This window comes from Macrobrachium rosenbergii, chromosome 10, assembly GCF_040412425.1.
Source record: "Macrobrachium rosenbergii isolate ZJJX-2024 chromosome 10, ASM4041242v1, whole genome shotgun sequence".
In the NCBI taxonomy this organism is placed as follows: Eukaryota; Metazoa; Arthropoda; class Malacostraca; order Decapoda; family Palaemonidae; genus Macrobrachium; species Macrobrachium rosenbergii.
Genome location: NC_089750.1, coordinates 3,205,534 through 3,218,209, shown reverse-complemented (window position 1 = coordinate 3,218,209; position 12,676 = coordinate 3,205,534). Strand labels below are relative to the sequence as shown.

Below are 12,676 nucleotides of genomic sequence, written 5' to 3'. Positions count from 1 at the left end.
GGTCCCAACGAGACTTTGAAATCAAGAATCGCAGTGTGATTTGGAAGTCAAGTCTTACACTTAAGGTCTTCCAAGGTACATTTGAGAGGAATAGTTATGAAAATAAGTATATCGTCTTGATATTTTTTTAATAAATCGATTGCTTTTACGATTGTACCTCAAGAATGCATGCATTGTGAGTAATAATAATAATAATAATAATAATAATAATAATAATAATAATAATAATAATAATAATAATAATAATAATAATAATAATAATAATAATAATAATTTTTTCAGCCAGCATCAGTATGTTTATTTTCCAACTGAATTACAGTTAAACTTTTTTTCATTTAGCGAAACTACTGATCAACACATCCGGTTGTACATCCACCATAAAAATACATCAGCTGGTACAACAACAGCAACAGTGACAACAACAACAAAACTACAACAACAACATAAACAACAGTAATCATGGGTACTTGTAGTAAGAGTGGCGGTAATTGTTATGAAGCTCTGAAATTCTGAAGAGTCATAGCCCGCATGAACCCAATTTTCAACACCTATGAATGTGACTTCATATTCTCTCTCTCTCTCTCTCTCTCTCTCTCTCTCTCTCTCTCTCTCTCTTATCAGAAGATTGGCTAATAAGTCTTTGAGACATCCTAATCCTTGTAACTCCTTGTAACTCTGTCGACATTTATGAATATGACCTCTCTCTCTCTCTCTCTCTCTCTCTCTCTCTCTCTCTCTCTCTCTCTCTCTCTCTCTCTCTCTCAGGGCGCCCTGAAAATTGTGTTAAATGCATACATCAAAAAAAATACATTTCTTTTTTTTAAGATCGGTAATTATTATTATTATTATTATTATTATTATTATTATTATTATTATTATTATTATTATTATTATTATTATTATTATTATTATTATTATTATTATTATTATTATTATTATTATTATTATTATTATTATTATTATTATTATTATTATTATAGAATGCCCATATAAAACAGAAGAAAGATTGAAGGAGAGAAGTGTGGCAAAGTAAGAGTCGATAAACAGCGAATAAGCAAATGATCAAACAAGCAAACAATCAGATGGGTACAGCATGCACCCAAGCGGCAGTGGATAACTAGGTCAGAAGAGCGAGCAGCAAGGGACACACGGCTTTTCAAAGAAAACGTTAAATTCTGCCTCTTGCAAATAAATGTAAACAATCTTCTTCCACTTCTGAAAAGAAAACTATTGTGCCGGCTTTGTCTGTCTGTCTGCACTTTTTTCTGTCCACACTTTTTCTCTCCGGCCTCAGATCTTAAAAACTACTGAGGCTAGAGGGCTGCAAATTGGTATGTTGATCATCCACCCTCTAATCAACGAACATACCAAATTTCAGCCCTCTAGCCTCAGCAGTTTTGATTTTATTTAAGGTTAAAGTTAGCCATAATCGTGCTTCTGGCAACGATATAGGACAGGCCACCACCAGCCCGTGGCTAAAGTTTCATGGACCTCGGCTCCTACAGCATTATGCCGAGACCACCGAAAGATAGATCTATTTTCGGTGGCCTTGATTATACGCTGTACAGAAAACTCGATTGCCCGCGCATTTTTTACTTTTTTTTTGTTTTGTTTTGTTTAAGTGACAGTGCCCTAATTCTCATACCCCCCATCGTACACACGACAGGCGTGATGATGTGCCCAAGGTGGGAGACGAAAGACGGGTTCGAGATGCAGCTGGGTACAAATCACTTGGGCCACTTCCTCCTGACCTTGCTCCTGCTGGATCAGGTGAAGGCAGCAGCCCCGTCTAGGATTGTCACTGTGTCGTCCATTGCACACACGCGTGAGTTGCTTGGGATGTGTTTTTTTTAGTAAGTTAATTTTTTTTAACAGCTATGGTTTGGGGACACAGTTGCCCGGCTATAGAGCAAGAGCCTGTGCTGTCAGTAGGTTTGCATATATATATTATATATATATATATATATATATATATATATATATATATATATATATGTGTGTGTGTGTGTGTGTGTGTGTGTGTGTGTGTGTGTGTGTGTGTGCATTTGTAGATAATATATACAGTATTTATAACTATAGCAACTACTGTATGTGATATCAGAAGAAAAGGAGATTTGGTCCTATTATTAAAACAGTATTATTTCAATGAGTGGTTTTTATTTTTCGAATCTCAGAGTTTGTGTAGTTACACGTTTTATTTTACATGAATTTTTTTTTTTACTCTAAAAAGACTCTTATGTCAATTACTTTCGTTATTACGCTTCTTAGATGGCGTTTGTTTTTTATTTTTTTTCCTGGGAAGACACCTTTATCAGAATCGAGTTAACTAGATATGATTATTCTTCTGTTGTTCGCAGAGGGCAGCATGCACTGGGATGACCTGATGATGACCCAGAACTACGATGCAAAGGAGGCCTACTGTCAGAGCAAACTGGCCAATGTGCTTTTTTCGCGAGAGCTTGCCAAAAAACTTCAAGGTCAGTGGCCCTTTTTGTTTACTAATCAGTCGTGTTACAGGTCACAGTTTTCTTTCAAGATTTTTTTATGCATATCTTTGTGTCTGGTGTTAGTTGAGTGCAAAGTGAGCAGGGTTGGCGGGAATATTTTTTGTGTGCAATTTTCAGCTTCTTAATCCCCAGTTTTTGCTCAAGGCGGCCATTATTGGTGGCAGAATTGATTTATTTCACGTTTGTCACTTTGTCTGTCCATCTTTGTTATAACGTAGAAATGTGAGGCAGATATACTGTGACATTAACAAAAGGTAAATCAATACGTTGTAAATTTAGCCATTTTGATAAAAAAACCACTCGTGACACCTGTGTGTGAGCAAAGCTTTTTTTTACCAATACTTTGCCAACGGCCATACCACATTGAAAGCACCGCTTCTCGTCCGATCAATGCTTTTTGTCTAGGATGCTAAAAGATAATCTTCAGTTGCAGATTAGGTAAGCGTAAACATTCTCCCGTGACAATATATACTCTAGCAATCACACTACATTCGGATGACAAACAAACACAGAGTACTTCATTAAGACTTAGGTTTCTCTTAAAGAAAGGAATACAAGTAACAGCATCGAACTTTTGGACTCTGTGGCAACGCGCAATGTTTGTCTACGTGTGTGCTTTGCGTTTGACAACGAGAATGGAGGCGCAGACGAAATATTGTTTGGTACCATCACCTTAAATGATGGCACTATTATTAACTTTGATTTTTAACGTTATTTTAGGCATTCATAATCGGTTAGTAAATATTTTTTTGTTCTTGATTCTTATTGAATAGGTCTAAAGCGCTTTTGATTAAACTTCTGTGTTGTAACGGTTATATTTTATTTATTGTTTACAAAATATGAATTCATCAGTATGTATATAACAGTATCCATAATATATTAAATGACTTATGAGGTGTAATATTTTTTTATGCATTTAGTTGTGCATATTGCAAGAAGGGTGGTTTAATGAATTAGAACTCCTGAGGTATTAGTATGTGCTACCAGATATTGCTATAGGCCTATCTTTTTGTCTTGTTTATATTATTAATTCAGAGCTGTATTTTTTCTTATGTTAAAGATGACATCCACAGAGCAAGGTATAGTATTTTTTATTGTCTAAATTATTTTCCCTAAAATGGTGCACATTTACCAATGAAGAAATGATAACGTTTATGAATAATTTAGCTTAAAATTACGTATGCCGCCTTCAGAGGAAAGTTGCATAATTTGCTTGCTGTTGTTAGCACGTGCAAAAGGCATCGTTCCTAAATTTATTAAGCTTAAGTTTGGACTTACTTTTGATCTACCGCTGCTTACGCGAAGATATTAAGACGTAAAATTAATGTTCTCGAAAGTCTCGACTCCAATCAGTATATTTTAAAGAGTTTATCTTGCAAGATTGCGGTGATGTTTTCTTTTTACCTCAAAACTTGTTGCAAGAGAAAATGAGGTTTTAGGCGTGACTTCACTAATAGCATTAATTATTCAAGTTGCATTTCCTCTCAGGAGATAGCATTTTCGCAATTCACTCATCTTATATGCACTTTAACTTGTATTTTAAGATACCTGAACGAAGTAACAAAAGTTTTGTTTTTTATTTTATTCACGTAGGCTACTCAAGGTTGCAGAAGAATGGAATTGTCTTCACTGTACAAATTAATTTAAAAGTATTACTTGTATAGCCATATTATTATTATTATTATTATTATTATTATTATTATTATTATTATTATTATTATTATTTTGTCTATCACAGTCATTCTATTCGACTGGAAGGTTTTTATAATGTAGGGTTCCGTGTTGCATCAAGCCTCCTTAGGAGTCCATCACTTTTCTCACATCTTATTATTATTATTATTATTATTATTATTATTATTATTATTATTATTATTATTATTATTATTGCAGGCTCGGGAGTCACGACGTATTCTTTGCATCCTGGAGTGGTACAGACAGAACTTGGTCGTCACATACACGAGTCAGTCAACGACTTCATCCACTGGGCTTTCCATTTCTTTGGCCAGTTCTTCTTCAAGACAGTCGAACGTGGGGCTCAGACAACAATATACTGCGCTGTGGACGAAAGTCAAGCCACCCAGACTGGAAAGTATTACAGGTAAGCTGTGTGTGTGCGTGTGTGTGTGTGTGTGTGTGTGTGTGAGAGAGAGAGAGAGAGAGAGAGAGAGAGAGAGAGAGAGAGAGAGAGAAGGGGGAGGGGGAGACTCCTGAATACTTTTCAAGCACAGTTTTATTTGATTCAGATTAAGCAAGGAATAAGATGGATGGGTAAAGATGCTTCTCGCTCTCTCTCAATCTTCAGCTGAAAACCCTTATGGACAGTCAGCAGACTATAAACCTAAGAGGCCTCCAAAAAAAAAAAAAAAAAAAATCAACCACTCTCTCTCTCTCTCTTTCTCTCTAATATATCAAAGGACTCGTAGCCAGTGTATTAACAGCTAATTATCTGTTTATTTTCTAATGTCAAGAAGAAAAAACAAAGACTTATTTCGTACTCACTAAACAAGGAAATGAAATTACGACATGGATATCTCTATTGGGATAACCACTGTACTGTACGTTATATAGAGCAGTTCAAGACCTTTTGTGATACTGTAAGGAACAAGATATTTTTTGGAAGCTTTTTTTTTTATCACAAAATAGCTCACTAATCCTACTCCTCTGTAAGTCCTAAATCCATATTCATTGCAATCAGAGCCATACGATGACAACCATATAAAGGAATGGAATTCTGTTTTTTTTTTATATCCAGTACAGATTTCTAAATGCTTTTAAGAGTAAAACAATAATATGTTAGCAATATAAACTTGCATACTCATATGTGTTTGCACACACACACTCATATAGTATATATATATATATATATATATATATATACATATACACTTCTTGGGTGATTTACACCAAAAGTCTTGAAATATGTCATGTTTTTTATACATCCTTTTAAAAAATGTGTCTCGTGTCTTGAAGAATTATGTAATGCTAAAGAACTCCATGCACAGACAGAAGGCCGATGTATTTAGGAAAATAATTATCTTTCCATTTATTGCAACTGAATTCTGAGATTAAATGTTTTCAGACAAGAGTTTGTATGTGTTATACATAAAGTAAGGAATGTGTGTACTAAAAAGCGTCTTTCCTTCAGTGACTGTGCTGAGAAAAAGCCTCATCCCAGAGGTGAATGCGATGATGATGCCCAGCGCCTTTGGGACACGAGCCTGAGTTTGGTTGGGTTGGACCATTACAGCGTCTAAGAAGCCACTTCACTGATTCAACAATTTCATTGCAGTTTGACTTTATACATTTTTATTACTTTTATCTTCCTTACACTCTTCCATAGGTATTACATAATATTTTTTCAACCTGTCCAGCTTCAAAGCCTCTGTAGTTCTTCATAATATCTTAATTCCATATGAAACACAGCTTCAGTTGTAGGCTTTTCTTAATCAAATAAACTCCACTTTGGATTTGTCTCTCCTTTGCCACAGCGTGGCCTCAACCTCTTGCTTCTTCAGCAAAAAGGAAGTGATATAATAATGTTCTATCATAGGTGAAATAATGTATAAGTATAAAGTATTGCCCAAAAATACCTTTAAAAAAATCATATAGAATTTTACTACTTCAAACAGGAAAACAAAATTCGTCACTAATTTATTCGTATCATCAAACAGTTGCATAAGTGATTCATAGAAATTAATAATTTTAAAAAATTAAAAGGAGATTTAAACCTGCTCCGTATTTCTAGGTGCACTTGGGCGACCATGGTTATTAGACTCAACATCTGTAATCAATCATATGTACCCAAAGGGCGCATTTACTGTATGATAAATATCTTGAATTAATCTTCCCCAAAAAGATGTATCACACGTGTGGTCCTGCATTTTGATCAAAAGGAAGACGGGAACCAGTGAAGAAGAAGAATTGGATTCCCAAAATCCAGCGTTGTGTTAGTGATCCGTGGAAAAGTGAAGGTATCGTGACATATGCACTATTATTTTTTTTACCATATAACATTTCTTTTCGTAAGTAGAACCACATTCTTCGTTATTTTATCCATGGTATTCGTAGGTTTTCTCTATTTTTCATGTAAAATCAGGTTCTGGGTACCAGAAAAGTTTTAGGCCTACTGTCGAGTTCGACGTCTATATATTGTTTTATGTTTCCTTATCATTGTTTTAACCATACAATATCGACTGAGTATGGATTTCGATCAGTAATAATTAGTGATTAGGTTAATGCCAGACATACTGTAGGCCCAGCCAGTCCTATGATCTGAAAATATTGGGCCAAACCGACATAACATCACCTAGGGCATAGTTAAGTGTCAGACCTAAAGCATCTACCGCTCTCTCTCTAATAAAAATGGTCCATGCTAATCTCACTTAGGCCATTGCTTCCCACCAGTTGGTGGTGACCCTTGGAGCAACCCAGGAACCTCAAAAGTTCAAGCAAAGATACAAGGTAGAGCTATAGGGTAGCTCCGCGCGTCACCGATGGCACTGTAACTTGACTTTTTCTACAGTTTTTCGGTTGCTAATTATGAATTTACCTTTCATTTTTGGCGCTCGAGTCTAATTAACCTGTAATTAACCCCCGGAGTCCATCCAACAAGGGGTTTCCATACGCAATCTTCACAAGACAGAGCTAGGGTATGTCTGTTTCGAACGGTTCATATCCCATCCGGCAAGTGCAATAACTTGTTAATGTATGGGTACCCCCACCCCCTGGGCCAGTACTAAACACGGCGAAGGGACATTCCATTTGGCCGACAACAAACCGATGCACCACCAGTATCAGAACCCCTAAAAGTGTAGAAAAAACCAGTTGAAAAGGTAAAAACAGGTGCGGAGTTGATATATAGAATTACCATTTTCTATTACCAGTTATTTCTTTTCAATGAATAATAGCCAAGATCTATGGGCCGTGTTAGCTTGTTCCATATGAATAGGGTTCATCTGATTAATAATAAATAATAATAATAATAATAAAAAAAATCCCCTTTGAACTTGCTCCTTAACCTATACCACACAGGTGATTTTATGGTCACTTGTTCTATGGGTCGGGTACTTACAGAGACATCCTTTGCTGACACCCATGATCCCAGCTCGCCTCCAAAAGTCTTGCAGGTGTGGATGTTAGCTTTCACAACTGTGGAAAGTGACCTTTCACTTATGAAACAGAGCAACAAAATGCAAATCGTTCATGGATTAGTGTTTTAATTTTGCTATTTTGCTCAGCTCACAGGAAGGTTAAAATTGTACTTTAAACCAATATTGCTTTTTGGGCTCAAAAATAAAATATCCTGTATTTTAATGTGTGATTTGAGTGTTTTTATATTAGTTTTATTAGCAAATAATTATATAGATAAGGGACCCTACCTATGCATCCAACAATTGGAAAACAAATACTGTAAAAGGATTGATTTAATCTAACCTAATATGAGGGCTGCATCGTTAACTGGATTGGGGTGGGGGGTAAACCCCCACCTAACCCAACTTAGTATGCTGGGTCCTTACTCCTTACCTAGACCCCCCCCCCAACTTAACCTAACCTAAGGGTCCACAACCTTACCTAGAAGGTGTTGGGCTTCAACTTACACCATGTCATATCATATGTGAAAAGTGTAATTTTTATCTTTTGGCCCTTAGTGCTATTTAATGCCATCTTGGTGAGAAATGACCTTCTCATCCATTAACCATACTGCTTAGTATGAGGCCTAATAGCATACATATAAACGTTGGCGATAGTCCAAAGTTATGTGGTGCGAGACCTTTTTGTTCCTCCATAATATATTATTATAATGTACTTCATTTGTAGTTTAGGGTCTGTCTATGTTGTAATGATTCATACTGTCAGAATTGTGCATAATTTTAATAAAGTGTTATTGTGTAAGCCCCAAAGCCTACAGTAGTTTTAGGTTTTTAGGAGGTTAGTGCCTCGATTACTGAAACAAAACATCAGTTAATAAGTCTACTGAAGGCTAGGGCTAAGGAAATTGAAAGTGCATAAATTCACACAAATTGTCAGTAAATTTGGCAAAACTTTTGAGGTACAGGTGTCTTTGTTCCTAGTTGCAGAAATAATCTTTTTTAATTTAATTCACAATACAGTACTGACGCTCTGTGCATCTTACATTGTCAAGATTGGAAGTTAGGAATACTCAGGTTAACCTCAGGAGGCTTCAGTATAGTTTTGAAAACACTGATGTTGGATTATGTAGTATAGTAATTGAATTTGTATGAAGGTATTCACATTATAGATAAAAAATTTTATTGCCTGGTGATTTACTACTCAAGTTGTAATTGATTTTCCAATTACTCATAGGTTCTTTTTTTGTGTTTTGTTAAGTAATTACCCAAATGTATTTACTTTGCAATCACAGTTTCTTAAATTTCCAGAGATTAGAATTTCATGCATCATCTAAGGAGGAATAGCCTAATTTCTTTTGCTGAGGGGTTAATTGCGTTTAGATAAAATAAATTTTTTTTTTTTTTAGATGATTGCTTCTAATGGGAAAAGGTGGCAAATTATTGTGTATGAAAACATCCCTGTGATCAAATATGGAAAGTTACAAGGTCTTGGTGAAAGGATAATGGTGGCTCACTGCTTTCAAACCACGTTGATATGCTCATAAAAGCTCGGGTCCTTCACTCTTGAATTTAGTCTAAAATTTTTAAATGATTTTGTAGTAGATCTGTATATTTGATTAACATAATCTATTATTTATAGAATTATTGCCTTTTATACTGTAATGACAAAAGGGTTGACCTGTCAACAGCATGAGCCCAGGTCTTCATGTGATCCTAGTTGATGTTAGTGCTTCTCATTTCTTCTCCTTTGCTTTCCTAGACCTCAATCGTATTGTTTACTTCATAATCATAATTAATATTTTAATTCATTTTTAACTTTTCAGTGGCTTTCATGTAGAGATATGTATCAAGAGATAAATCCTAGATATTTTGCAGTTCAAAACTACTTTCCTTCAATCTGATAGCTAACAACAGCTATTTTCTCATCACTTGAGAAATTGAAGACGGTGTCAGTTCTTGCAAGGGCCCAGGATGCCACTCAGTGTTAAATGAAAACTTCAGAGATGTGCAGTCAGAATTATGTAAACCAACTTGTTTAAAAAAGGGTGTAAAATAATTTTCGTATACTACAAAATTCTGGCCGTTTTCAAGATGAGGCCATTAACATCTCTCCTCCCTAGAACTTTACCACAAATTTACCTTCAGTGAGAATTGCTGTATGTGGGCAGTGTTCAGGTTGCAACAGTAAGTTTGAAGAACCTTATTTTTTGTTAAGGATCCCTACAGTGTTCAGGAATCTCATTCAGTGGTTGCAGACTTGGTAGGCAGGACACATGCGGTGTTTTTTGCATCTTAGAAGACGAAACTAAAACCTGCAAAATACTAGTTAGTTCCTCATGCTGTATATAAATTTAAATCGTAATATGCATAATATGGATACACTCTATATAGTGGTGATGTCTCATTCCCTTTAATGTCTGTACTTTAGTGGAACATTTGAGGGTTCCAATCCCATGGACATGGTATCAGAATAGACGTTGGGAAACAGCTGTTGCCCGACTATAAATTGGCCATTCAAACCCAACACACTCCCACCTGATGAATGGGCCCCCTCCAACCTTTTGTCCAACTTGTTGTATCCCTCTTTTCATATCCATATAATCCTTTCCTGCCCCCAGCACACAGTTGCACACAACGGAGCCTTTACCAGCCTAACCTCTCTTCCCTGTCCACCTCACCATGATATTCTCACCAAAACAGAACACTTCTCCATAGAACATGTAATCTGCTTCGTTCAACAAAGAAATATTCATCTAATATAACCTACCAGCCAATAATTCTGATCCTAACATAGCACCATTTGGTCTCCAAGGCCTGGTGGTTGTTTGATTTTATTAATTCTATATAGTGATTGCCTTAAATATAACTCAAAATATTCTTGACATTGCCATTGTATAAGTAGATACCTGGGCTTCTTCAGCTGGATTTCAAATTTTCTTAGGTTTAATCTTTGATACACATTTGAATTGGAAAGCCCATATTACTTACATTAGGCCTAAGTACTTGCATGTTTAACCTTGTGTAAAAATATAGCATACAACTTTGGGAGCTACCAATCAACCCTGGCAGTACTAGACAAATCAAGGGTTCTTTTAGACTGTGGAAGCCAAATAGTGTATATGGGCTAACATCAAATTATGAAAAAGCTTAGATTCAACTCGGTGGACTAAATTTAAACCTGTTGTACAGGGTATAAAGGTTAGACATGTGAATATCCCTCCTAAGAACTCAATTTATAAATAACCGCCATCTTTTCCCGATTAGGGATAACCGCCATCTTTTCCCGATTAGGGCTGACATTATTTGAGTCACAGTTCAAAGGTAACACTAGTACATCATTAAGTGGGTAGTGTATGAAACTACAGCCATAGCTGCTTAGAGTGTATGAAATTTATGGACATAGTATACTATCAAACAGTGTTGCGAGCTAGGGGAAAAATTATGGCAGAGTATCATAAGCATAATAAGATGTAAAACTGCATTATGAAATTTGCCTGTTAAAATCCTTTGATTTAGGTTTGATAAAGTATTGCGTAATGAAATGAACCACTTTCTGTTACCAATACAGTACTGTAATGGTTTTTCCCAAAGAGAATTGTTTGAAATGTGGTCAGAAGTGAAAAATTTTCAAATAAAACCATTTTTTTTTTAGTGATAAAAGTGCATTAAAACTTAACTCAGGGGATGGCATTTTCAGTGCATTGTATTTTCTTCAGGTTCTTAGCAGCAGTCTTTTCAAAATGGGGCAGTCCAAGTGTTTTTAGAGGTATTTTCATGTTCTTTTCTTCCATCTAACAAATGATTAGTGCTATTCACGGGGTTTTATTTTTTCCTGCATCCCATTCAAACCTTTTTACTGTCAGTTTCTGTCAGTAAAGGACATTTAATTAAAATGGCTCAGAAAAGTAATGTTGAATGGCCTAGGAGGGGGTGGAAAATGATTTTAGAGTATGAAAGAAAAGTAAAAGGAATGAAAGTGGTTTGGGGACAGCATGCAAAGAACCTTTTAATTAGATTTGGTCAATCTTCACAATTTTAATTTTACCCAGTTTAACACCTCAATAAAAACTTTTTTCAGTAATAAAAGTTAAATGAAGTGGTTTGGGGACAGCATACTTAATTAGGTTTCACAGTGACAATACAGTTTGTTTGTTGTCTTTGTGTTGCAAGTTTATTCAAAGTAATTTAAGTGATTAGTTTAAAAATTTTCTTCCCCTCTCTAGCTTTTCAAAAGTTTCTTCACTGTTATTTGGGAACTTGATTGCAAGTCCTTTATTATCTGATTTACTGATGTTTTCCAAGATTCCAGTATTGGAATTCATCAGGAATAATCACTTTATTGCAAGTCTTATATGATTTACTTATGTTTACAAAGATTCCAGTATTGGAATTCATCAGGAATAATCTTAAAGCTGATTTTTATTGGCAGCAGTCACTGGTAGAACTACAATTCAGAATTTAAGGGTACAAATGAAACAAAATATAGATAAACCATGTATTTGTGTTGAAATACCAGGTCCCCAACAATACCCCACAGGGGTACCAGGTAACAATCACACACACCAGACCAGGAAACACTAGGGCATGATGATGCTTTGTAAGCAGTTTGCACATTTTAATTATATAAAAGGATAATTATAAATGGTCAGATTGTTGTAGGAAATGTGGAACAGTTAAGAGCTGATGAGTAAACCATGTACACTAATTTTACTACACGAAAACAACCGAATGAACATGCAGAACCATTGTCAAAATTCAATGGCCATGTCAAGTGTACAACATCTTATCATAGAGGACTATAAGGCGATACCGTACGACTTATTAAAAACAAGGAAAAATTAAATTCTTATCCTATCAAAAATATATATATATATATGTGGAATAGTTTGACTCATGTTCTCCCCCTTCCACAGACGGGGATGAAGCACCAAACTGTCCCCTATCCCTGTCATTCCCCACCCTCCCACCCCAAGTGAGTAACCATCATGCCCTGAGTGTTGCCTTAGTCCTGAATACAACCACTCAACACTGCCACACTGTGTTCTTGGCTCCTTGCACCATATATAAAACAAATAATAA

The 12,676-nt window shown here is 35.6% G+C and overlaps 1 protein-coding gene across 2 annotated transcripts in view; it reads left to right on the top strand.

The window, feature by feature from the left end:
- The window catches only part of LOC136842417 (retinol dehydrogenase 13-like), a 29,780-nt gene extending 23,806 nt beyond the window's left edge, over positions 1–5,974 (top strand). For both annotated transcript variants that reach the window (XM_067109724.1, XM_067109725.1), the window contains 4 exons: positions 1,667–1,825; positions 2,358–2,477; positions 4,398–4,605; positions 5,653–5,974. In XM_067109724.1, coding sequence (XP_066965825.1) covers positions 1,667–1,825; positions 2,358–2,477; positions 4,398–4,605; positions 5,653–5,761 — 596 coding nt within the window. In that variant the 3' untranslated portion in view covers positions 5,762–5,974. The remainder of the gene's footprint in view (positions 1–1,666; positions 1,826–2,357; positions 2,478–4,397; positions 4,606–5,652) is intronic.
- The last annotated feature ends 6,702 nt before the right edge of the window (positions 5,975–12,676 follow it).